The following is a 22,792-nucleotide window of genomic DNA, read 5'->3' as shown; positions in this document are numbered from 1 at the left end:
CTGCCCCAGTTTTCCTCTTTGTTTTAAGAGAGTGAAATTTGGTGCAGGCGGCCTTCACTAGCTCTAGCTCACAAATATACTTGTACCAAGAACTGACTCATGCAAAGCAACTTGTCATTAACAACACTTCCGAAGTCTGGACAGCAGCCCAAGCATTTTGGAGAGGTAACTAAGCAGAGGTTACTAAGCATGGAGCCAGCTTAGAACTGATGCTTCTCCTGTGGGTCTGAGGGCTGCAATCTTGACCCTAGACGCACAATCAAAACAAGCTGCACAAAAATCAGCCCAGAATCCAGCCAGCCTGAGCAATCTTCACACAAAACGCATGCTCAGACTCACAAAGCCAAGATTGCTGACTCCATTCCTAAAATACTGAAACAGAAGTACTCCACACAAGGGCACTAAGTGTGACCAAAACAGTTAGTTTATGTCACTACTTCGGCAAAGGGCTGTGAGCTTCCCATTGGCCTGGTAATTCCCAACCACGCGGGTTTAGAGTTATACCTGGCTTACTTGTGGGGGGATTCCTTAGAACTGTTCTTGGGGGTGGGCTGAGAGTTAACCAAGTTTCATTCCTTACTTTCCATATTATGCATATCTTTAGGGAGGTAGAGCAAGATGGAAAAAGGAACTGACGCTTCTACCAACAAAATTCTTAAATACTACTGATTGCAAAAGATCGGGAAGTTTGGCCCTGTATAATATTAATGTTAATATTAATATTACTCAACAACAATAACAAACAATTCATTTAATATAAGCACCAAATTACTAACACCAACTAATACTAACTCAATCAATAATATTAAATATTAGTCATATTAAAATAAATGTGATTATTAATAATATAATATAGTATGATATTTCTCTAAAAGGCTTTTCCAGATTCACTCACTGGAAGGAAGCAGTAGAACAAATCACCGACTATGTATTTTGGTCTTGCTATTAAGGAAGAAGGGGTCTCTTCCACCTGGGAAGGAGGGCTCCCTGTGACCTGGAAACCTTGAGAAGAACTGTGTGACTATGACACTCCATCTCTTTCTGGTTATGGTAGGGTCGGCAGACTCAAGGCATGAAAGGGGGAAGTAATTATACGAATTGCTCGTTATGTGTAACTTGTCTAACCCTCACAACTGCTCTGTGAGGTAGATTTTGTAAATGAGTCTGAAGCACACAACTGTCACATGACTTGCCAAGTAGATGTCACAGCCAAGAATGAGACCCAGAATTGTCTGGCCTCAACACCCCAACTTGTGGTCCTGAACCAGGCTTTCACAGACCAGGTAATTACAGAAGTCAAATATTTGAATGATTCAAGCAAACTAAATTATAATATAAATGATATTATTATATTACATCTTGAATAACTGAATTTGAAGAATTTTAATGACTAAAGTTGCATCAGATCAAATTCAAATTAAATTCTAATAGTCAAATATGCATATAGTGACAGTTGCTGGGAAGAGAGGACAAAGGAGGAAGCAAGGCTGCCAAGCTCCTGTCCTTGGGATCTGACATCCTCACAGGGGACAGACAGGTCTGTACAGAAGCTGTGAGTGCTCAGGGCTGCACACAGGGTTGGTGGTGGAGAAACGCCTCTCTGCAGGGGGCCACTGGTACCAAGACAAGAAAGGATGAGAGAGTCCAGGAGATGGGGTGGACAGGAAGAGGGGCAGCAGAGCTTGGACGCAAGGAAAGGCATGCCTGGAGCAAGGGAGGCACAGAAGGGGCAGCTGCAGTGTGAGGGGCCAGCTACAGAGCAAAGTTTCAGGCCCATGGGAAAGTGTGAGTCTTGACATAGCTCATCCTGCCTGGGAGAGAAGAGAGAACCGAAGGGCAGAGAAAGACTCAGAGAAATCCTGGGAGCCATGGAGATGGTTGAAGGAGCTCATGCAAGACAGCCTCCCTTCTTGGGTGAGGGCAGCAGAAAAGGCTCACGTGAAACGAGGTTGGGAGAGGCCTACGATGAGCGAGGTAGGGAAGGCCCCCTCTGCACCGGACTGTGTGCCCCACATGGCAGCAGTCAGGCTTCATACGTCTTTTGAACACACACTAGACACACTGCAGTGACAACAGGCCAGTATATGCTGGCTGGGGACACCGTTACTTTTCGTGTGCTTTATTTCATTTTTCCCATCTATGCGCTGGTAAATGAAAACCCAATCGCACAGCTTCCAGGACCAAGAAGCCAGCACACTAGTTTCAATTAGTGCTGTGCACCAAGGATTAAGTAAGTGCTGGGCATGGGGAGAGGAGGTGAGTAGAGAAGTAGGACAGGGTGAGACTGGGTCATCTGTCCCCGTGAGAAAGGGCCCCTATCTCAGCACTAATACAGGACCATTTAAAAGTGCAATTTTCGCTCTAGTCAACTTGATCTTCTTTTTGATCTTGATATAAAAATGGCTTACATAATAGCACAAACTTTTATTACCTCCATTATCTCACTATTGGAGAGTTCTGTTAGTCACTTTACAGAATGTTAGGCACTGAAATGACCAAATACACTCTGCTAAAGGGAAATTTAAAGACCTCGTGGAAACATGCGATGTGTATAGATTTTGGAAAGGAGAGACGGTTTCCTTAGAATTCTGTTGGGTACACGTAGGTGATGCCCTGAGCGCCTGGCACACAGAAGTGTCTGTGTTTGCTGCTCTGCTGATGCTGCTGCAGAGTCTGACGTTCCTACGCACAAGTTTAGATAGTAGCTCCAGATGAAATAATCTCAGCGAAAACAAGAGAAAACAAAACTCCACAGCCATTAGACACAGCTGGAAGTAATACTCACTTTTCATAGGACTTAATCGCCTGTTCCACCTTTTGTTTGTAGATATTGAGCTTGACTCCTTGGGGGTTAATTAATGTCACCTTGTTTGTGTCGCTGCACACATGTGCCAAAGGGAACACCTACACGTCAGTACCAAAGGAAAGCGTCATTTGCTAGGCTAACATGTTCCTTCAAAAATGGATCTACATCACCATATGGTATGTTTTTTTAATTATAAAACCAACATATGATAATTGTAGAAAGGTAGAAAGCATAGAAATCATTAAGAGAAAGATGAGAATCAGAAATAGCATTACTAGCCTTTTCCTTCTGAAAACTATGTATTTTAAAAATCACACACACACACACACACACACACACACACAAAACTGTTTCAGGAAACTAGTCAGAACGGAGTATTATTTTCATAAGCCTCTGTCAAATTGATGAGAGTGACCAATAAGAAATTGTATCTTGTTGGTACTTTGTAAATTACTAGTTGGGTTAAACATCTTTTAATCTTAAACATCTAAAAATAAATATATTTATTCCACATTTGATTTTCTTCTGAGAATATCTGATGAGAGTTAACATCTTTTGACCATTTTCCTTATTGGTTTATGAGAGGTTCTTACATGTCAGATCAAGGAGCTTGGTGATCAAGGAAACCACATTCTACAAGAACAGCAGAGCACCAGGAAGGGGGGCATCTTTCTGAGTTCTTCCTGCCTGCACTGCTTACTTCCAGGGGTGGGGGGGGGGTGAGGGGGCTGGGGACTGAAGGGGGGTGAAGAGGGTGAGGGGTAGGGGGGGTGAGGAGGTGGGGGTGGAGGGGTGAGGGGGTTGGGGGGTGAGGGGGTGGGGGGGGGGTGAGGGGGGTGAAGAGGGTGAGGGGGGGTGGGGGGTGAAGAGGGTGAGGGGGTGGGGGCTGAAGTGGTGAGGGGGGGTGGGGGGCTGAGGGGGTGAGGGGTGGGGGTGAGGAGGGGGGTGGGGGCTGAGGGATTGAGGGGGTGGGGGTGAGGAGGGGGTGGGGGCTGAGGGGGTGAGGAGAGGGGTGGGGGTGAGGGGGGGTGGGGGCTGAAGGGGTGAGGGGGTGGGGGTGAGGAGGGGGGGGTGGGGGCTGAAGGGGTGAAGGGGTGGGGGCTGAAGGGGTGAGGGGGTGGGGATGAGGAGGGGTGGGGGGCTGAGGGGGGTGGGGGGGTCGGGGTGAGGAGGGGGGTGGGGGGTGAGGGGGGTGGGGGCTGAAGGGGTGAGGGGGTGGGGGTGAGGAGGGGGTGGGGGGTGAGGGGGTGAAGGGGTGAGGGGGTGAAGGGGTGAGGGGGGTGGGAGCTGAGGGGTGAGGGGGTGGGGGCTGAAGGGGTGAGGGGGTGGGGGTGAGGAGGGGGGGGGGGCTGAGGGGAGTGGGGAGGTGGGGGTGAGGAGAGGGGTGGGGGCTGAGGGGGGTGGGGGGTGAGGGGGTGGGGGGGTGGGGGGGTGGGGGGAAGAGGCTGCTGGGGGGGATGCCTGTGATTCCAGGTCATCTGAACAGTACCTGTAATATTATACGTCTACCTGTTTGCCTATTGCTTAGCTCTTCCTAGTAGAATGTAAGTTCCATCAGAGGACAAACTGTTTTATTCGTTAATGTGTTCCTACCACCTAGAGCAGTACCTGGAGCCCACCATATAGTGTGCCCTCAACAAATATTTGTTGATAAATGAATAAATACATGTTCACAAAAAGGCATATTCTATATCTTAATATTTAAACAAAAAAGAAAAATAAGCTCTAACAGGAGAATTGTAAGCTATATCATTTCAAAATTGTACCTGATTCCAACCTCAAGGAGTATGAAGGTATCTTGGAAATGTGGGAGTTGTTTCTAAGAAGTAAATTTTTACTTTCAACAAGGTGATATAGTTCCCTCTTGCCTCCAAAATCATACAAAAAATTGTATTGTAGTTATTATTGTTTAGGAAAAAATGCATAGAAAAAAGGAAGAAGGAAAGAAGGACAAAGAAAGATGAGTGGTTGATAAAGAGATTTTTTAGAGACAAAAAGTTGAACAGAACTGTGAATGAGTAAGTGGGGTTGAAGCTGTGGGCTGGTTGATTCTGTGCCCAAAAACGGCAGGGGCAGTGGAAGCTCACCTCTTGGAAAGCAAGTGGGACTATGCCCCACTCAGGCTCCGTGCCTGAAGCCAGCAGTGGTGTGAGGGTTGCCTGCCCCCTAAAGAATGACTGCCCTAATAAGAGAGGACACTGATGCAGCCTCACAACCAAGAACTAAAGCAAGCCACCCTCAGAATCTATAATATTCCAGTGTCACCCTGGAGTGAGAGCTCGAAATGCCAACGAAGGGATCTCAAGTAGGTAGATTTAGGCAACCGCAAAACAAGAGAAAAGAGAAAAAAGCAGATTTTTAAAAATCTTGTTAAAATGAGCTTGCACACTAAAATACACCCCCAAATTGTGTATTCCAAAATACGCCACCTCAAAAAATGCCAAAAATGATAGGTGAGTAAATCAACAATCAAAATGCCAATTCACCTGAGAAGAAATTAACTTATGAGCTATCAAGTGCCATAAGAAGAAATGGATGGGGAAAAATAATATTTTAAATAATAAAATAAAATCTATCTTGGAGAAAACAGACATTGAAAATTACATACATTAATCTTGTAACCATCAAGACCAAAACAAACAAGAAAACTAGCAAAGATTTAGGAAACTGAAGAGAAAGAAATGAAGTTAATAGGCTGCATAGTCAAACCTTGCTACTTATCAGACACATGAATTCAGCATGTGACTTCTAAAGATCTTTGTCAAAGAGAAGGAGCCAGAACAGTGGGTTAAAGGTGAGTCAACTGGACTTTGAAAACAAAATGAAGCTTGCAGAAATGGAAAAAAAAAAAAAAAAAAAAAATAAGATCTTTCAAAATAGAGCTACATATCACATAAAATTTCCGAGGGGAAAAAAATCAATCTCAACAAAACAAAAGATGCTTACATTTTTATCACCCTTGGGAACATGCCCCCCCCCCCCCCCCCCCCCGCCGCCCAGAAGTTGATAAATAGCTCTACAAGCTTGCCAACTTATGGCTCAATTACAAATCAACAGCACAAACTATTTAGCAGCCTTATCACATTTCACCATGGTCATCACTCCTGACTTAGTGTACTTTAAGAAAACTCATGGTTTAACGTTCTACTTCCCTCTTTTGTGGATTTGGATCTCATGCCTTGTGTGGCCATACTGCACTGTAGTGTGGTAGATGTTCAAATCTGTTCCGTCTGGTTCGTGTGCTTGGAGATTTAGGGAAAAACAAAGTCATACTCCACACCTTCAGTTCGTGGTCTTAGTTTTTACAACATGGTGGTCACGTGGAGGCACCATGGGATATTCTCTTTATGATGTCAAAGTTAGTGTGATTATGAAGTCAAAAGGGGCATTCTCATGGGGACATGGGAGATCAGAATCATGGCCGCCCAGCGGCTGTCAGGAAGGAAGTGGGCAAGGGAGTGTAGCTAATGGAGAAACTGTCTGAGGAGGAGTAAAACCACATGGTCACACCTCCTTTGAGAATGGTACTTATCATCTCTTATGATGAAAATCAAGTGTAACCAACTAATGAGAGACCCTTCTAGATAATAGTTGATAGCAAAAGGGAGTCTCAAGGTATTACCTACCTCAATTCTATTGAGGTTAATCTAGAAGTCTTACCAAATTGTGAGAAGATTTTAACTATGAGGGAGGCCGGGAGGGACAGTCACTGACCATAAAGACAGAAGAAATTGCTGGAATTCATGGACAGCCAATTTGAGCTAATCCTGTTAGAATTTTTCTTACTGTTAGACCAGAGATGCCCTGTACTTAATAGCTTTATCATAATGATAATAGTGTTTATTCTTTACTCTCTGCCAAGTGCTAGGCACTCCCTCTACATACTTTCTCATTCAAGCCCTGTACAGACACATACACTGAATGGTTGTTCTTGTTGTATGGCTTTCCTCTCCACTGAATTCTTTAGGTCTTTATTCCTTTTAAAAAATATTGGTTTCTAGCACAATGCATGTACAAACTAACCATTTATTGAATACATGAAAGATCAAAACTATATACGAATTAAAATGTCCAAGGCTTAAAATTTTTAATCTTTATTTGTTATAAAACATGATTAAATTCAGATTCCACCAAGTTTGAATTCTTGGTAACTGAGGCACAGGATGAGTGTAACTGCTATTTTTAAAGAGGTGTTTGCTAAGAATATGAATAACGTGTACAGATTATTCTGTGTACAGATTATTCTCTTAAAAACGTGTAAGATTTTAAGAGAGATATTTAGCTTGCATAAGAAAATGATTCTCAAATAAAATATAAAATTAAAATGGAATACCATTTTCACATAACAATTGGCAAATATTTTTTTTTAATGTTACTTCTCTGAGTGACAGCAAATATATAGAAAAATACACACACTTAAAATTCCAAGTAAGCTGCCCAACAATGGAGGGAATAGTTAAATAAATTGTAGTGATTCATGTTATTGAATATTAGTGCAACTAGTAAAATTCATCCCAAAATGGTCATTACAAGGACATATGTTCACAACATACGCTAAATGAAGAAAGCAGAATATGGAAACTGTGCACACAGCTACCAGTTGTTAAAGTACTACAGGAAGAATTCTACCTGACAACGTTCTGTCTTTGTAAGCAATCCCACATTTTGAAAATGAGAAAATAGTGTAAAACTGGTGTGTATATATTTATTATTCCACCCTGACTAAATTCACCAACCTCACTTTTTTCCCCACAAAATCAGTTCTTCTAATCAGTACCCCAGAGCTTGCTGCCAGGTTGGCCAAGGAGAGGTGTGACTGGATGTGTGTAATGGCACGCAACAGGCATGTGTGTCCCGGATGGAGAACTCTGAATACAGATGCCGTGGCTTTATAGGTAATGCACTTGTATAAACTGCCAAGTGCTAAAGATTAAACGTCTGCTTTCAAACTGAAATATCTCCAGTCTGCAAAGAACAAAATGAAGGCAGGGCCACAAAATTAACTGCCAAAGCGGTATGTGATAAGATCATTCACAAACCCATGAAAATATGTTACTGACTACAGTGTAGATTACATTTCACATTTTTCAATCTAAACTTTTAGAAAATAAAAGATTGTTGTTTTCAATTTCAATTTCAATTAAAATGATATAACAGATACATATCTGTTGGCATGGAACAATGTACACAATAGACTGTTGAGTAAAAATGAAGGTACAAAACAGTATATTCAGTTTGACTTCATTTTGATAAAACAAAAACAAAGAACAAAGGATATACATGTAGTGAAAAAGGTATGGTCAGCTAACCACTAATGATTCATCTGATGGAATCATAACTATTGTTTCTCACTCACTTTTCTGTATTTTCTAATTTTTCTTTCTTTTTCTTTATTTTTTAAAGTTTATTGGGGTGAAATTGTTAGAAAAGTTACATAGATTTCAGCTGCACAATTCTGCAACACATCATCTATACACATTGTGTGTTCACCAGAGTCAATTCTCTTTCCATCACCATATATTAGACCCTGTTTACCCTCTTCTAGAGCCCCCGCCCCACTTACTCTCTGGTAAGACCTAAACTATTGTCTATGTCTATGAGTTTTTGTTCCTTAATTTGTCTTGTTCTGTTGTTGTTTTCAGTTTTATATACCACATATCAGTGAAATCATATGGTTCTCTACTTTTTCGATCTAACTTATTTCGCTTAGCATTATAATCTCAAGATCCATCCATGTTGTTACAAATGGTCCTCTTTCATCTTACTGCTGAATAGTATTCCATTGTGTATATATACCACAACTTCTTTATCCATTCACCTATCGAAGGACATTTTGGTTGTTTCCATGTCTTGGACACCATAAATAAAGCTGCAATGAACATTGGAGCACACATGTCTTTATGGATAAATGTTTTCAAATTTTTTGGGTAGATACCCAGGAGAGGGATACCTCGGTCATACAGTAATTCTATTCGTAATTTTTTGAGGAACCTTCACACTGCCTTCCATAACAGCTGCACCAGTCTGCGTTCCCACCAACAGTGTATGAGGGTTCCTTTTTCTCCACAGCCTCTCCAACACGTGTTACTATTTGTCTTGTTGATGATAGCCATTCTGACTGGGGTGAGGTGATATCTCATTGTGGTTTTTATTTGCATTTCTCTGATGATCAGTGATGTTGAGCATTTTATCCAAAGGCTATTTGTCAATTGTATGTCCTCTTTGGAGAAATATCTCTTTAGGTCCTCTGCGCATTTTTCAATTGAGTTGCTTGTTTTTTTGTGGTTAAGTTATATGAGTTCCTTGTATATTTTGGATATTAGCCCCTTATTTTAGGCGCTGTTTAAAAAAATCTCCTCCCATTCAGTTGGTTGCCTCTTTATTTTGTCTATAGTTTCTTTTGCTGTGCAGAAGCCTTTCAGTTTGATATAGTCCCATTCATTTATTTTAGTTTTTACTTCCCTTGCTTTTGGAGTCAAATTCATAAAATGCTTTTTGAATCCAAGGTCCACAAGTTTAGTACCTATGTTTTCTTCTATGCAGCTTATTGTTTCAGGTCTTATGCCTAAGTCTTTGATCCATTTTGAATTAATTTTGGTACATGGTGACAGACAGCAGTCCAGTTTCATTCTTTTGCACATGGCTTTCCAATTCTCCCAGCACCATTTATTGAAGAGGCTGTCTTTCCTCCATTGTATGTTTTTTGCTTCTTTGTCAAAAATTATCTGTCCATATTTATGTGGGTTTATTTCTGATTTCTCAATTCTATTCCATTGGTCTATGTGTCTGTTTTTCTGCCAATACCATGCTGTTTTGATTATTGTAGCCCTGTAGTATAGGCTAACGTCAGGGAGTGTGATACCTCCAGCATTGTTCTTTTATCTTAAGATTCCTTTGGCTATTCGTGGTCTTTTGTGGTTCCAAACAAATCTGATGATTTTTTGTTCTATTTCTTTTAAAAATGCCATTGGGATTTTGATGGGGATTGCATTAAATCTGTATATTGCTTTGGGTAATATGGCCATTTTAACTATGTTGATTCTTCCACTCCATGAGCACAGAATGTCTTTCCATTTCTTTCTGTCTTCTTCAATTTCTTTTAAAAATGTCTTATAGTTTTCAACATATAGGTCTTTCATCTCCTTGGGTAAGTTTATTCCTAGGTATTTTATTCTTTTTGTTGCAATTGCAAAAGGAATTTTTTTTTTTTTTAATTTCTTTTTCTGAGATTTCATTGTTAGTATATAGGAATGCAATGGACTTTTGTACATTGATTTTGTAGCCAGCAACTTTACTGTATTCGTTGATTGTTTCTAATAGCTTTTTGATGGAGTCTTTAGGGTTTTCTATATATAGCATCATGTCATCTGCAAACAGTGACAATTTAACTTCTTCATTCCCAATTTGGATGCCTTTTATTTCTTTCTCTTGCCTGATTGCTCTGGCAAGGACTTCCAACACTATGTTGAAAAGCAGAGGTGACAGGGGACAGCCCTGTCGTGTTCCTGAGTGTAAAGCAAAGGGCTTCAGTTTTTCACCGTTAATTATGATATTATCTGAAGGTTTGTCATATATGGCCTTTATTATGTTAAGGTATTTTCCTTCTATACCTGTTTTATGAAGTGTTTTAATCATAAATGGATGTTGTATCTTGTGTCAAAAGCTTTTTCTTCCTCACTTGATATAACCATATGATTTTTGTCCTTTATTTTGTTTACGTGATGTATCACATTGATGGATTTGCGGATGTTGAACCATCCTTCTGCCCCTGGGATGAACCCCACTTGGTCGTGGTGAATAATCTTTTTAATGCATTGCTGCATTCGATTTGCTAGAATTTTGTTTAGGATTTTTGCATCTGTATTCATCACAGATATTGGTCTGTAGTTTTCTTTTTTTGTGTTGTCCTTAACAGGTTTTGTTCTCAGGGTAGTGTTGGCCTCATAAAATGAGTTAGGGAGTACTGTCTCTTCTTCCATTTTTTTGAAGGAGTTTGAGTAGGGCAGGTATTAGATCCTCTTTGAAGGTGTGGCAGAATTCACTAGTGAAGTCATCTGGTCCCGGACTTTTGCTTTTGGGAAGGTTTCAGATGACTGATTCAATTACCTTACTGGTGATCGGTTTATTTAGATTTTCCAGTTCTTCGTGATTCAGCCTAGGAAGGCTATATGTTTCTAAAAGCTGGTCCATTTCTTCTAGGTTATTGAATTTGGTGGCATATAGTCCTTCATAGTATTCTTGGATGATCCTTTGTATTTCTGTGGCATCCCTGATAACTTCCCCTCTTTCATTTCTGATTGTGTTTAGTGTCTTTTCTCTTTTTATTTTAGTGAGTTTAGCCAAGGGTTTGTCAATTTTATTAATCTTTCAAAGAACCAGCTCTTTGTCCCATTAATTTTTTCTATTGTCTTTTTGTTCTCTATTTCATTTAGTTCTGCTTTGATTTTTATTATTTCCTTTCTTCTGCTGACCCTGGGTTTCATGTGTTCTTCATTTTCTACTTCTTTAAGGCATAACATGAGGTTATTTATCTGGGATTTTTCTTGTTTCTTGAGTTAGGCCTGTAATTATATAAATTTCCCTTTTAAAACTGTTTTCGCCTCATCCCAAAAATCTTGGTAGGATGTATTTTCATTCTCATTTGTTTCTATATATCTTTGATCTCTCCTCTTATTTCTTCTTTGACCCAGTCGTTCTTTAAAAGTATGTTGTTTAATCTCCACATATTTGTGGTTTTTCCTGCTTTCTTTTTGCAGTTGATATCCAATTTCGAAGGCTTGTGATCAGAGAAAACGCTTGGTATTATTTCAATCTTCTTAAATTTGCTGAGGCTAGTTTTATGTCCCAATATATGGTCTATCCTTGAGAATGTTCCATGTACACTAGAAAAGAATGTATAGTCTGATGTTCTAGGATGACATGCTGTATAAACGTCAATATGTCCATTTCATCTAATGTGTCATTTCGGGCTGCTATTTTATTTATTTTCTGTTTGGATGATCTATCCATAGCTGTCAATGATGTATTTTGGTCCCCTACTATAATTGTGTTTTGGTCAATTTCTTCCTTTAGTTCTGTTAGTAGTTGCTTGGTATATTTCGGTGCTCCCTGATTGGGGGCATAAATGTTGATGACTGTTATGTCTTCTTGTTATATAGTCTCGCTTACCATTATGAAATGTCCATCTTTGTCTCTTGTTACCTTTTTTATCCTGAAGTCTGTTTCACCAGATATCAGTGTAGCTAGACCTGATTTTCTCTGGATACCATTTGCTTGGAGTGTCAATTTCCTCCCCTTCACTTTGAGTCTATGTTTGTCCTTGTAGCTGAGATGTGTCTCTTGGAGACAGCATATGGTTGGGTTTAGTTTTTTGATCCAGTCTGCTACTCTATGCCTTTTTATTGGTGAGTTCAGTCCATTTCCATTTAGGGTGATTATTGATATGTGAGGATTTCCTATCATTCCTTTGGTTTTCTGGTAAGACTGTGTCTCCATTGTTTCTTTGCCTTTTTGTTGTTGTCTATTATTTCTTTGTGGTGGTATTCTATGATCATTCCCTGTTTCCTCTTTTATTATGTTATATATTTCAGTTCTGGACTTTTTTTGAGTCGTTACCCATAAGTTTATGTAAAAGAAAGTTTGATATTTAGAGTATTCCATTTTCTTCAGCATGCTTACTTTCTCCAGTCCCATATTCCTGTTCAGGCTTTAGTCTCCCTGCTTTTATGTTTTGGTTGTCACAAATTATCCCTATTTATGCTGGTTGAATAGCCTCCTTTAGTATTTCTTGTAGTGCTGATCATGTGTTAGAAAATTCCCTCAGCTTCTGTATGTCTGGAAAGCTCTTTATTCCTCCATCATATTAAAGGATTTCTTTGCTGGGTATATTATTTCTCTCTTTCAATCGTTTGAATATTTGACTCCACTCCCTCCTGGCTTGTCAAGTTTCTGCTGAAAAATCTGATGATAATCTAATAGGCTTTCCTTTGTAGGTTACTGTCTTCTTTTCCCTGGATGCCTTGAGGATTCTTTCTTTGTTGTTAATTTTTGACAGCTTCAATACAATGTGCTTTGGAGAAGGGCTGTTGTTGTTGAGGTAATTTGGAGTTCTATTTGCTTCTGGATTCAAAGATCCAGGTCTTTCCACAAGTTCGGGAAGTTCCCGTCGACTATTTGTTTGAACATACTCTGTTCCCTCATCCCTTTCTTCTCCTTCTGGTATGCCCATTATTCTTATATTGCTCTTTCTGATGGAGTCAGAAAGTTCTTGTAGACTTCTTTCATTTCTTTTAAGTCTCAAGTCTCTTTCTTCTTCCATCCGTGTCATTTCCAGATTTCCTTCTTCGATGTCACTGATTCTTTCCTCCATCTGGTCAACTCTACTACCAAAGCTGGCTATTTTATCCTTCATCTCTTTTACTGAGTTCTTAATCTCCAGAAATTCTATTTGGTTCTTTTTAAAATTTCAATCTCTTTGGTAAAATGTTCATTTTGTTCTTTGATTGTGTTTGAGTTCATTAAACTGCCTGTCTGTTTTCTTGCATCTCGTTGAGTTTTTTAAGAACTACAATCCTGAATTCTCTTGTCATTTAAGTTACATATTTCCACAGCTTTAAGTTAATTTTCTGGAGACTTTTCATTTTCTTCCTGAGCTGTCATGTTACCTTGGTTATTCATGGCCATTAATGATTTATTATTTCTCTTTCTAGACATCTACAGGAGTGGGTTCTGCAACAGGTTGATAGAAAGAGGTCTTTCTTTTGTTTTCCAGTAGGTGTTGGTAGAATGTTTTATTTTCTCTCCGACTGCAGCCCTTTATTCTCTCTCACACTGTAGTGTTATGTTTTCTCTGCACTATTCCAGCTTCTCACACAATGGGGGGATTCCCTGGAAGGCGGGCTTCTCCTCTGTTAACAGTTAGCCTAGGTCATAGGGCGCCGCTTCCATGTAGGTATGAGGAGAGCTTTTGAAGTTCCAAAGCTCTTCCTGCACCAGATTCAGAGCCCGTATGTTTCAGCAGTTCTGTTTACTCCTGCAGGGATCCACCCAGATAGGTGGGGACAGGGGCAGGGTGGGTTGTGAGAGGGCCCAGAGCAATGGTAGCGATCACCACCACAGCCAGTCCTGCTTCCACAGCTCCCTCCCCTTTGCCTGAACTAGTTGGGCTGCGAATCTGTGTCTACTGCAAATATTCTGTTCTTTTGATCTGACACTGCACTGTTCCGCTTCTAGCAGGTGGGGGCGGGGCGAGCTCTGGGAGGGTAGGGACGGGGCGGCTAGTCTCAGTGCCTAAGGCTTCTATTCTCTGCTCGGCAGTGAGGGCTTAAACCACCGTTTTTCAGCCTCCTTCCCTCAGTCCTTGCTCTGAGGTCTCTGCCGTGAGCATTGGGTTCAGCCGTGTTATATGCTGCCCCCTCAGCCCTGTGGGCCATAAGCGGAGCCCTCGCAGTCCGAGTGCTTCCCTCTCCCGCAGCTGCGGTAGTTCCGGGATGCAGCGAGCTCGGAGCACTGAGCTAGGTCTGTGTCCTGCACCCCCACGGCCCCGTCTCAGCACTTCTCCCTTCCCTCTTCCCCCACTTGTGCAATTTGCCCACCTTTAGGTGATTTCCATAGTGAGCCTCTTAGTCTTGCCTGTCTGCTGTGCAGGGAGTCCTTTGTGATTATAGTTGTTCAATTTGTTGTAAATTCCAGGGGAAATTTCAAGAGGCTCACCTCATGCCACTATTTTTATCCAGAAACCATTTTCTAATTTTTTTACACACTGAATATACAAGGTGTGCTCAAACAATAAAGTGAAGGTTTAAATTAAAAAATTATTGTAGTGAAAGACACATTGCCATTAATTGCCCTCAAAATACTCCCCCTTGCAAACACACTTATCCTATCTTTCTTGCCACTTTCTGAAGCAGTTCTGGAAGTTCTCTTTCGTGAGTGTCTTTACTTGTGCAGTCGTGGCTGCCTCAATGTCCTGAATCATTTTAACTTTGGGGAAGAGCCAGAAGTCTCACAGTGCCAGATCTGGTGAAAAAGGTGAAGGAGGACATGCCCTAATGTTTTTACTTGATAGAAATTGCTGTATACCAGAAGCAATGTATGACATGGAGCGTTGTCATGATGGAGGATGATTATGGCATGCTTTAAAATACACCTTATTTCAACCGTAGCTCACACCCGACTGACCGCACTGAACAAGTTGAAACTTGTCACACACTGTTACTAAAGTTCGACATGCCGCTTCCCATATTTCAGATCCCTGCCTTTCTGTTGGATGGCATTCGGCAGCAGCATTCACTGTATTTTATGATCACAATGGAATAGTTCCGTGTCACACATCACTTCTGATATGGCAATTTCTGTCAAATAAAAACATTATGGTGTGTCCTCATTCACCTTATTCACCAGGTCTGGCACCATGCAATTTCTGGCTCTTCCACAAAGTCAAAATGACCATGACGGGTAAGCATTTTGAATCGGTTCAGGACATGAGGCAGCCACGACAGGGCAACTAAAGACACTCATGAAACAGGCCTCCTAGAACTGTTTCAGAAAGTGGCAAGAATGATGGGATGTGTTTGAAGTGAGGGGGAGTATTTTGAGGGGAATTGATGGCAATGTGTCTTTTACTGTAATGATTTTTTAATTTAAACATTCACCATAGTTTTTGATCAAACCTCGTATGGCTGCAACAACTGTCTTTTTAAATTAAGATAAGCTTTTCCATCAATAGAAAAGTTTTGTTTAATGCTACTATATTTGAAAGCAACAAAACACGATGCCTTAAATGGCATCCCTACCTCTCTGTACCTCAGTCTTCGTCAGCTAAGTGATGTGATGAATGGCTGCCTCACTCGGTTGCTCTAAGTTTTACACGAAATACTTTGATGGTCCAATGCTTTGCTCAGAACCTAGTCTGAGGACTCCTCCCATACTAGATTAGCGACCTGCCATGGCCGTCTAGAGTAACTGACAGAGCTGGGTGACAGCCCAGGTACACAGCTGTCTGCTGAACCCAGATGAGGGCAAAGCAGGAAGCTTGGGCAGGCTGCTGTTAAAGACACGATGATGATGATGATTTAGACTTTCCAATGACACAGACTAAATTATTTGTTTGTTTCAAAACGATTGGCAATAAAGAGCTTTGAATTCCAGATTCATCAAATAACTAAAACAGTTTTATTCTCTACATGACTTGGCAATGAATGAATCGTTCTGAAAGAGCTCACGTAAAATTGTGTGATCCATTGGAAACTAAAAGTGCCAGCATCTTGTAATGAAGAGTTGCTAGGGTAACCTCTCTGCTCAATACGTCAGTTGCAAGGTGACAGATTTGGTGCTGGTTCAGGAAACACTGAAAACCAAAACAACCTTGTATTCCAGAAGAAGAAAGAGCCCACAGATAAGTCATGAATGAAACAAAGAGCTAGGGACAATGCTAAACATGGCTTTCCACTTCTACCCAGACAGACGTGGCTGTGCACACACATAGGACAAATGAGAGTAATTAAAATCCTTAGTGAAGTGGGTTAAGAGTTGGTTTCCTTTTCAGCTCCATTCTACTTGCTGTCTACGTTTTCATAAAATGTCAGGTCTAAATCTCAAAAGCTATACATCCCACTAAGTGGGATAAGTTTTTAGACTATCGTTTTCTTATTCCTCCCATTTATAGCCAAGGGTCTCTTAAGTCAGAGAAAACATAAGGAATTAAAGATGCAGGTGTGCTTTGAGGGTGAAGTTGTAATTTATTACATATATTTCCACCATCATCACAATTCTTGCTCTTACCATCCGTAACAGAGGACAGTAGTAAGCACGGGGGTCAGTGTGCCACCGAGCCACAGGTATGTGATGAGAACTGACAGGGCTACAAAGGGCCCTAAGTACAAGTCCCAGGGTGAAATGCATTTGAAAAATGTTGGTCCTCTCTCCTTGACTTTGCTTTCTAGTGTCAGAAGACTAGAATGTTCTCCTGAAGACCAGGACTCTCACTACCCTTCCTCCCAGTTTTTCCTCCTTGAATTTCACTCTTGACATTTTTCTCTCTCTTTCAGTCCCATGTGGTTTAGTCCTGTGAACTTGACATTATAATAGCCTTGGGTCCATCCCCAGTGTTGTCACCTGGGTCAGAGCCACCTAGACATTGCGTCCTGATGGCTGCTCATCTTCCCAGCCTCAAACCTCTCCAACTATTCTCCAGGTTGCAGCCAAAGCCCAAACTTGATCTTTTTTTCTCCTCTGCTAAAACCCCCTCAGTTCCCCTCGGGATAACATTCAAAATCCTTAACTCAATCAAGACCCTTCCTTCTCCAGTTTTAACACCTTCCTCCAGTCACACTAAACTTTATTTGGAATGACAAATGTTCTCTGACCCTTAGACTTCCCCACCTGCTCCCCCACTGCCAAGGGCACTCCCCACCCCATCACCTCCCCAGGGCTGCACTCCCACTGCCAGTCCGGTCTGAGGTCCTTGTGACAACTGACACTGGCCTCTTCTGTATCTTCACTGCACTTTCCACTTGTCACATTGAACTAGCACGTCTTACATTAGTTGTTATTTCCTCAACTCTTTGTTGTATATGTTACCAATATTTTTCTGAGATCTGCCTTAATTTTTCTAAATCTTTAATGGCCTAATCATTTTTTGTCTACTTGGTATATTAATTTCTTTCATTTATTTATTTTTTCAATTACAGCTGACTTTCATACTGCCTTCATTTTATTTTTATGTTTTTATGCAAAATAACATTTTTATGTATTCAAACTATGTATCGTTCCTTTGCGGTTTCTTCTTTTGATCTTATGCTTAGGTTTTCTTATTCTATCATGTTTATTTTTTGAGAAATTTACTTTCTGATGCATCTTGGGTTATTGAGAGGCTTAAAAGGAGATGTGATAAGCTCAAGAAAATTCTATTTCCAGGGAAAGTTCACTAAATATACTTTATCCCAAATAAAACTCAAGAATATTAATAAAATAAATCCACAGAATATGAGAAGCTGTCACCAAACTTCCTAGAAGAAATAAATCAATGCTCAGTTTCTCTCTGTAGCGTCTGGAAGAAGTTAAATTCGAGTGATATGTTGACACCTGACTTATCAGGTTAGATTTCACTGGACGTATAAATAGAAGCTGCCAGTCACAAGGTGACAGCAAGGGACAGGACCACTCACCTTGAGGCAAAGTCATCAGGAACCCAGCCTAAGTGATAACACACAACATCCAAGAGCAAGAGACACTGGTCATATTGACCAGGACTCATGTTAAACACCATGGGTGCCATTTCTTAAATGTGACCTACAGAAAAGATTCACCAGTGCTTCCAAGTACATCAGACCTCAGCCATGGTAAGACAAATTAGATGAGCCTTTTTTTTAAAAAAACTTTTCCTGCCTTTGATTTTTACCAACTTTATATTATGGAAAATTTCACATGTATAAAAAGAGCAGACAGAGCAGTAGAATGAGCTTCCTCCCACTCAAAATTCTTATTATCCAATTTTAACAATTATCAACTAATTCATGGCCAATCTTGCTTTATCTCGTCCTCCTCTACCCTCAATCCCTCATCATGCAAATTTGAAGCAAATCCCAAGACTTTTATATTTCCTCTATCAATATTTCAAGATGAGATGAAGATATTATTTCCCTTTAGGGACTATAAAGCCTGCTATATTCCTATTTAAGTTATTTGTTGATGTCGTATTTGAAGCTCCGGCATTCAGTCCTTGTATCCTCTCATTTCTCTTGTGTTCCTCCCTCATCCCTGTGCCACCTGACTGCTCCACTCAATCATTCCTGCGAAGCGCAAGGACACTCTCATTGCCCAAGGCAGAGGACACTCTTCAGCACTTGGCTTCCTCCACATTTAACCTTCCCACACCCTCTTACTTCCTGGAAGCTCTTCTCCTTCCAGGACATGAATGACTGTCACTCATCACTCTCTTAGGGTTCTTTTGCTGTGGTACACCTTCCTTCTCTCCCTCCCTCCTTCCGTTTGTCTTTTTCTCTCTTTCCTTTGGAGATTTCATGATGGTAAAGATGCCACTGCACTTGGGAAGAGAAGGTGAATAAAGGAAGGACATAGCCTCTCACAAGTTTACCCTGTCCTTGGGTATTGGACGATGTTAACCCAGGACTAGGGACTAGACCTAGAGGTTTTCAGACATTCCTGCAGCTCCACACGGCCACCCACCAGCAGCAAACCATGACCTGCCACCCCAACAAAGGCCAGTTTCCTTCTCCGCCTAAAAGCAAAAATGCTCAAGAGCTGCTCTCTCTCCTTTTTACTGCCGTCACAAAGAATTCTATTTCAATGGCTGAATACATTTCGGTTACAACTACACACGACATTGAAGTGGACTACATTTCATTTAAGCAAAAAATGCACAGTATGTCAAGCAGAGAGAGACTTATAGTAAAGAAGCTGTACCTCATCAAAGACCTTGGACACAACATGCTTGTCCAGAACGGGAACGTAAGTGGGGCTGTGGGGGACGGCTGCCACTGACAAGGCATCCATGATGGTGAGTTTCTTGGCAACCAAGCCATGGGTCCTGAGCCAGTTAGCTGAAGACATACCTGAAGAACTAAGAACATAAGACTGTAACATTTTAAACTCATAACAAACAAAACCACAACAAAACTGTCCTAGTGAAAATAAAACACTCACTCTTGATCATCAACTTGGCTTCCTTCTGGAATCAATCTTTCTGATGGTTTGTCATTCAGATGCTCATTTGTCATCAGGACGCTCATTTCTGTGGAAAGGGAAATGGCAGTTGTATAATTTCCTCATATATGGGGCTTGTATCAGAATGCACAAGGCTCACACGTATCTCAGAATTCAGTTGTGGCTGAGGGGTAATAAATGGACCACATTTCAGAGACCACTGGTGTGTCAGCATGGGTTTTCAGGCAAGATTCATTGGCAGTTGACACTAAAGACCACTGTACAGGTAAATACAGCACTGTCACTGTTTTTGTGTCCCACCCTGTGGCCACTGAGATCTCTCCAAGGAAGAATGGGACATACCCATTCTCTTGTTCTCCAGAGAACACATTTATAAACGTTAAATAAGAATACCACTAATCACTGATTGTTCAATGTTGTCCTCATTAGACTCCCTCAGATGACACAGGGGAGCTTTAATCGATATTTTAGGTTTTGCTAGTTTGTTTTGTGGTTCAGCTCTATGTGGGAAGCCAAAATCCTTATTAGGTCCTGTTTAGCTGTAGGTTCAAATTTTCAAATTAGTATTTGGGGTTATAATGTATACCTATATGTAAACTTGGATTTCTTAATGAAAAGGAATATTAGCTAGTTGGATCAGCAGCATCTAGTAGAAGGCGTGTTTGAGCATGATCTAGTTAAATTCCTAAGAAATCATATCCTAATCATCACATGACAATCCCCTGAAAAAGTATGCACACAGCAGACAGGAAATATGACCGGATAATTGAAACTGAGGAAAAGACATCACACCAACCAGCACTGAAGAACACAAGGTCTGATCAAGCTATGATTGAGTAACAAGAGGTGTGAATCTGTCACTCGGGTGTTCCCTGCTGCCTAGGGCATCACGCACGTGTGTGTGTATGTGTGTTTAGCTGGGATTTATTTATCACATGTGCGTGCTGTTTGTGTGTGTTTAGCTGGGATTTATTATTTATCAACTATTTTAAATACAGGGAAGAGTACTATAGGAATTATACTTTTAGAAATTTACTATTTTAAGAATGATTTTATAAATAGTAATGAAAATTGAGTGGAGAAGTCCTATTTTCCTCACATTTAGCCCCCAAAAGGCTAAATGTGATGTGGACCAGAGAGGGCAGAGTGGATGGGGTCATCTGTGAATGAAGGGAAGAAAATAAACCAACTGTGAAGCATTAGATGTTCAAGGTCACACCATGGAGTGGCAACGTTACCCCCAGCACTGCAGTTACGGGCCACAGGTGTACTACACACATCAGGCACACTGCGTGTCAGTCTGGCATAAGGAAATCCAGCCCGTGAAAGCAGGCAGACCTAATGTACAAGAGAGTCCTCTGAACAGGAAGCAATCCGAACTCACTTACGAATGATTTGTTTGCCCCCAAAGTATCTATAACCAGCTCTTTCAGGAGCAGAGACACTGGGACAGGGAGGCCCACCTGGGCGTCCCGACACAGAGAGCCTCTCTGGCTTGCCTCTGGCACTGGGAGTGTTCCAGGTGCGGAGAGTGGAAAGGCCGTCCTTCCTCTTGCTGCACACTGAGTTCCTGAGGGAGGACTGCTGGCTTCTCAGCAGGCTGGTTTTTGTTGATTCTGTGGGTATCACAGGGAGAGGGATTAAAGGAACTTGGGATGGGAAGAGATGCTTCATTAGATGCAACTATTTCCTTGGATCCTTAAAAAAAATAATGCAGCTTCAGTTTCCAAACCTCAGAGCACAGGTCTGTTACCAGCTGAATGCTGTGATGAGGGCTTGGTCCATTTATCTGAGTTCAAGCTCTGCCCCTTTCGCAGAGAAAGCTGCTTCCAAGGTCATTCAGGTCATTAGCAGAATTCATTTCCTTGCAGTTGTAGGCCTGAGGTCCCTGTTTCCTTGCTAACTGTCAGCCAGAGAGGCCCCTCTCAGCTCCTACGGCACCCACATTCCTACCACGGGCCCCTCCACCTCTAAGCCAGGAGCAGCACACTGACTTCCCCTTGTGCTTCAAGTCTCCTGATGCCACCGGCTGGAAAAAGCCCCTGCTTCTAAGGGCTCGGATAAGTACCTGCCCCTCGCCCCCAAGACCCTGTCACAAGGTCAACGTAACATAATCATGCAAGTGATGACTCATCAGTCACAGTTTTCAGGGTTTAGAGTGGGGCATCTCTGGTAGGCAGTTTTAGAAACTCTGCCTATCACTGTTGCTGTCTGAACCTTTATTTATATTGTTTTCTACCTTCTGTTGGGTCCCTTCTACTAGCAAGTGGACACTTATCAAATACTGACATTTAATCTGTGCCTGTACCGAGACATCTTGATGAGTTTTCATATGTAATTACATAACCCACACTAATTATAAATGTGTTCTGTACTTCACAATATAAAGACACAAGTACCACGGCTTTATGCAGTATTCACGAATGAAATGTGTCCTTGTTCTCAACAAGAAGGGACTTAGCATCTCCTGTAAGGAAGTTTATAATCTGCAAATTGCCTAGCTTATGTACAGAGAGGTAACACCAGTGGTCTCCATGCATGGAGACAGGAGTGTGCTCTGTGTTATTCCTTGTATTTCCAGACAACAAAAGGGTGAGTCCTGTCTTGGTTGCCTCTGTAACCAGGGATCTAAAAGGATAAATCTTCTTGACAGCTACGTCTATGAGAAAGAGAGATGAACGGTCCACGCAGGATCGCTGACCTCCTGCCCCCGGCCGTACTGGCAGGACAGCTTGATCAAAATCACTAGGCAAAACAGCAACACACACAGGTGTGCCAAAGAGAAAATAAAGTTTAGCTCTCAAAGTCCCCAAACACAAAAACTGCACTATTCCCAAACTCTGCAAATACTGAATAAAAACATATTTATCTGGCAGTGGATTCAAGCATTTAACTATTCCCCAAGCTCTGTACAGTCAGTCCCCACGTTATTCATTCTTCTACATTAAAAACTGAAACAGAATAAAAATTCAGCACAGGGTTGCCTATCAAGAGCAAGAACCCCAAATCTAAGTGAAATGGTAGAAGTGACAAAAGGCCGTTAAAATGTTTAGGATAAACAGCAAATAGCATCATCAGCAAAACTCAAGATTTATGGGAACGGGCGGGCAACACTAGCATAGGGATGCAGCCACACAAGTGGAAGCCTCTTTGTCCCCACAGGTCTAAGATAATCTTCCCTTGCTAGAAACACCAGGACAAGAGGACAGATCACCTAAGAGGAACCAAGATATAGTAAGTGGCCCATTCCAGGAAGGAAGACTTTTGGTCCCTCACAGTTCAAGGTCCCTCCCCTTCCCA

General features: G+C 41.4%; 1 protein-coding gene across 1 annotated transcript in view; it reads right to left on the bottom strand.

Moving 5' to 3' along the window:
* The window catches only part of VWA3B (von Willebrand factor A domain containing 3B), a 149,644-nt gene that overhangs the window by 38,224 nt on the left and 88,628 nt on the right, over positions 1 to 22,792 (bottom strand). The window contains exons 16-19 of the mRNA XM_033100927.1: positions 21,019 to 21,108; positions 19,472 to 19,592; positions 19,232 to 19,388; positions 2,786 to 2,904 (exon numbers count right to left, since the gene is read on the bottom strand). Of these exons, the coding sequence (XP_032956818.1) occupies positions 2,786 to 2,904; positions 19,232 to 19,388; positions 19,472 to 19,592; positions 21,019 to 21,108 (487 nt within the window). The remainder of the gene's footprint in view (positions 1 to 2,785; positions 2,905 to 19,231; positions 19,389 to 19,471; positions 19,593 to 21,018; positions 21,109 to 22,792) is intronic.

Source organism: Rhinolophus ferrumequinum (genome assembly GCF_004115265.2).
Source record: "Rhinolophus ferrumequinum isolate MPI-CBG mRhiFer1 chromosome 13 unlocalized genomic scaffold, mRhiFer1_v1.p Super_scaffold_3, whole genome shotgun sequence".
In the NCBI taxonomy this organism is placed as follows: domain Eukaryota; kingdom Metazoa; phylum Chordata; class Mammalia; order Chiroptera; family Rhinolophidae; genus Rhinolophus; species Rhinolophus ferrumequinum.
The sequence above is the reverse complement of the archived record's forward strand: the minus strand, read 5'-3'. Positions and strand labels throughout refer to the sequence as shown.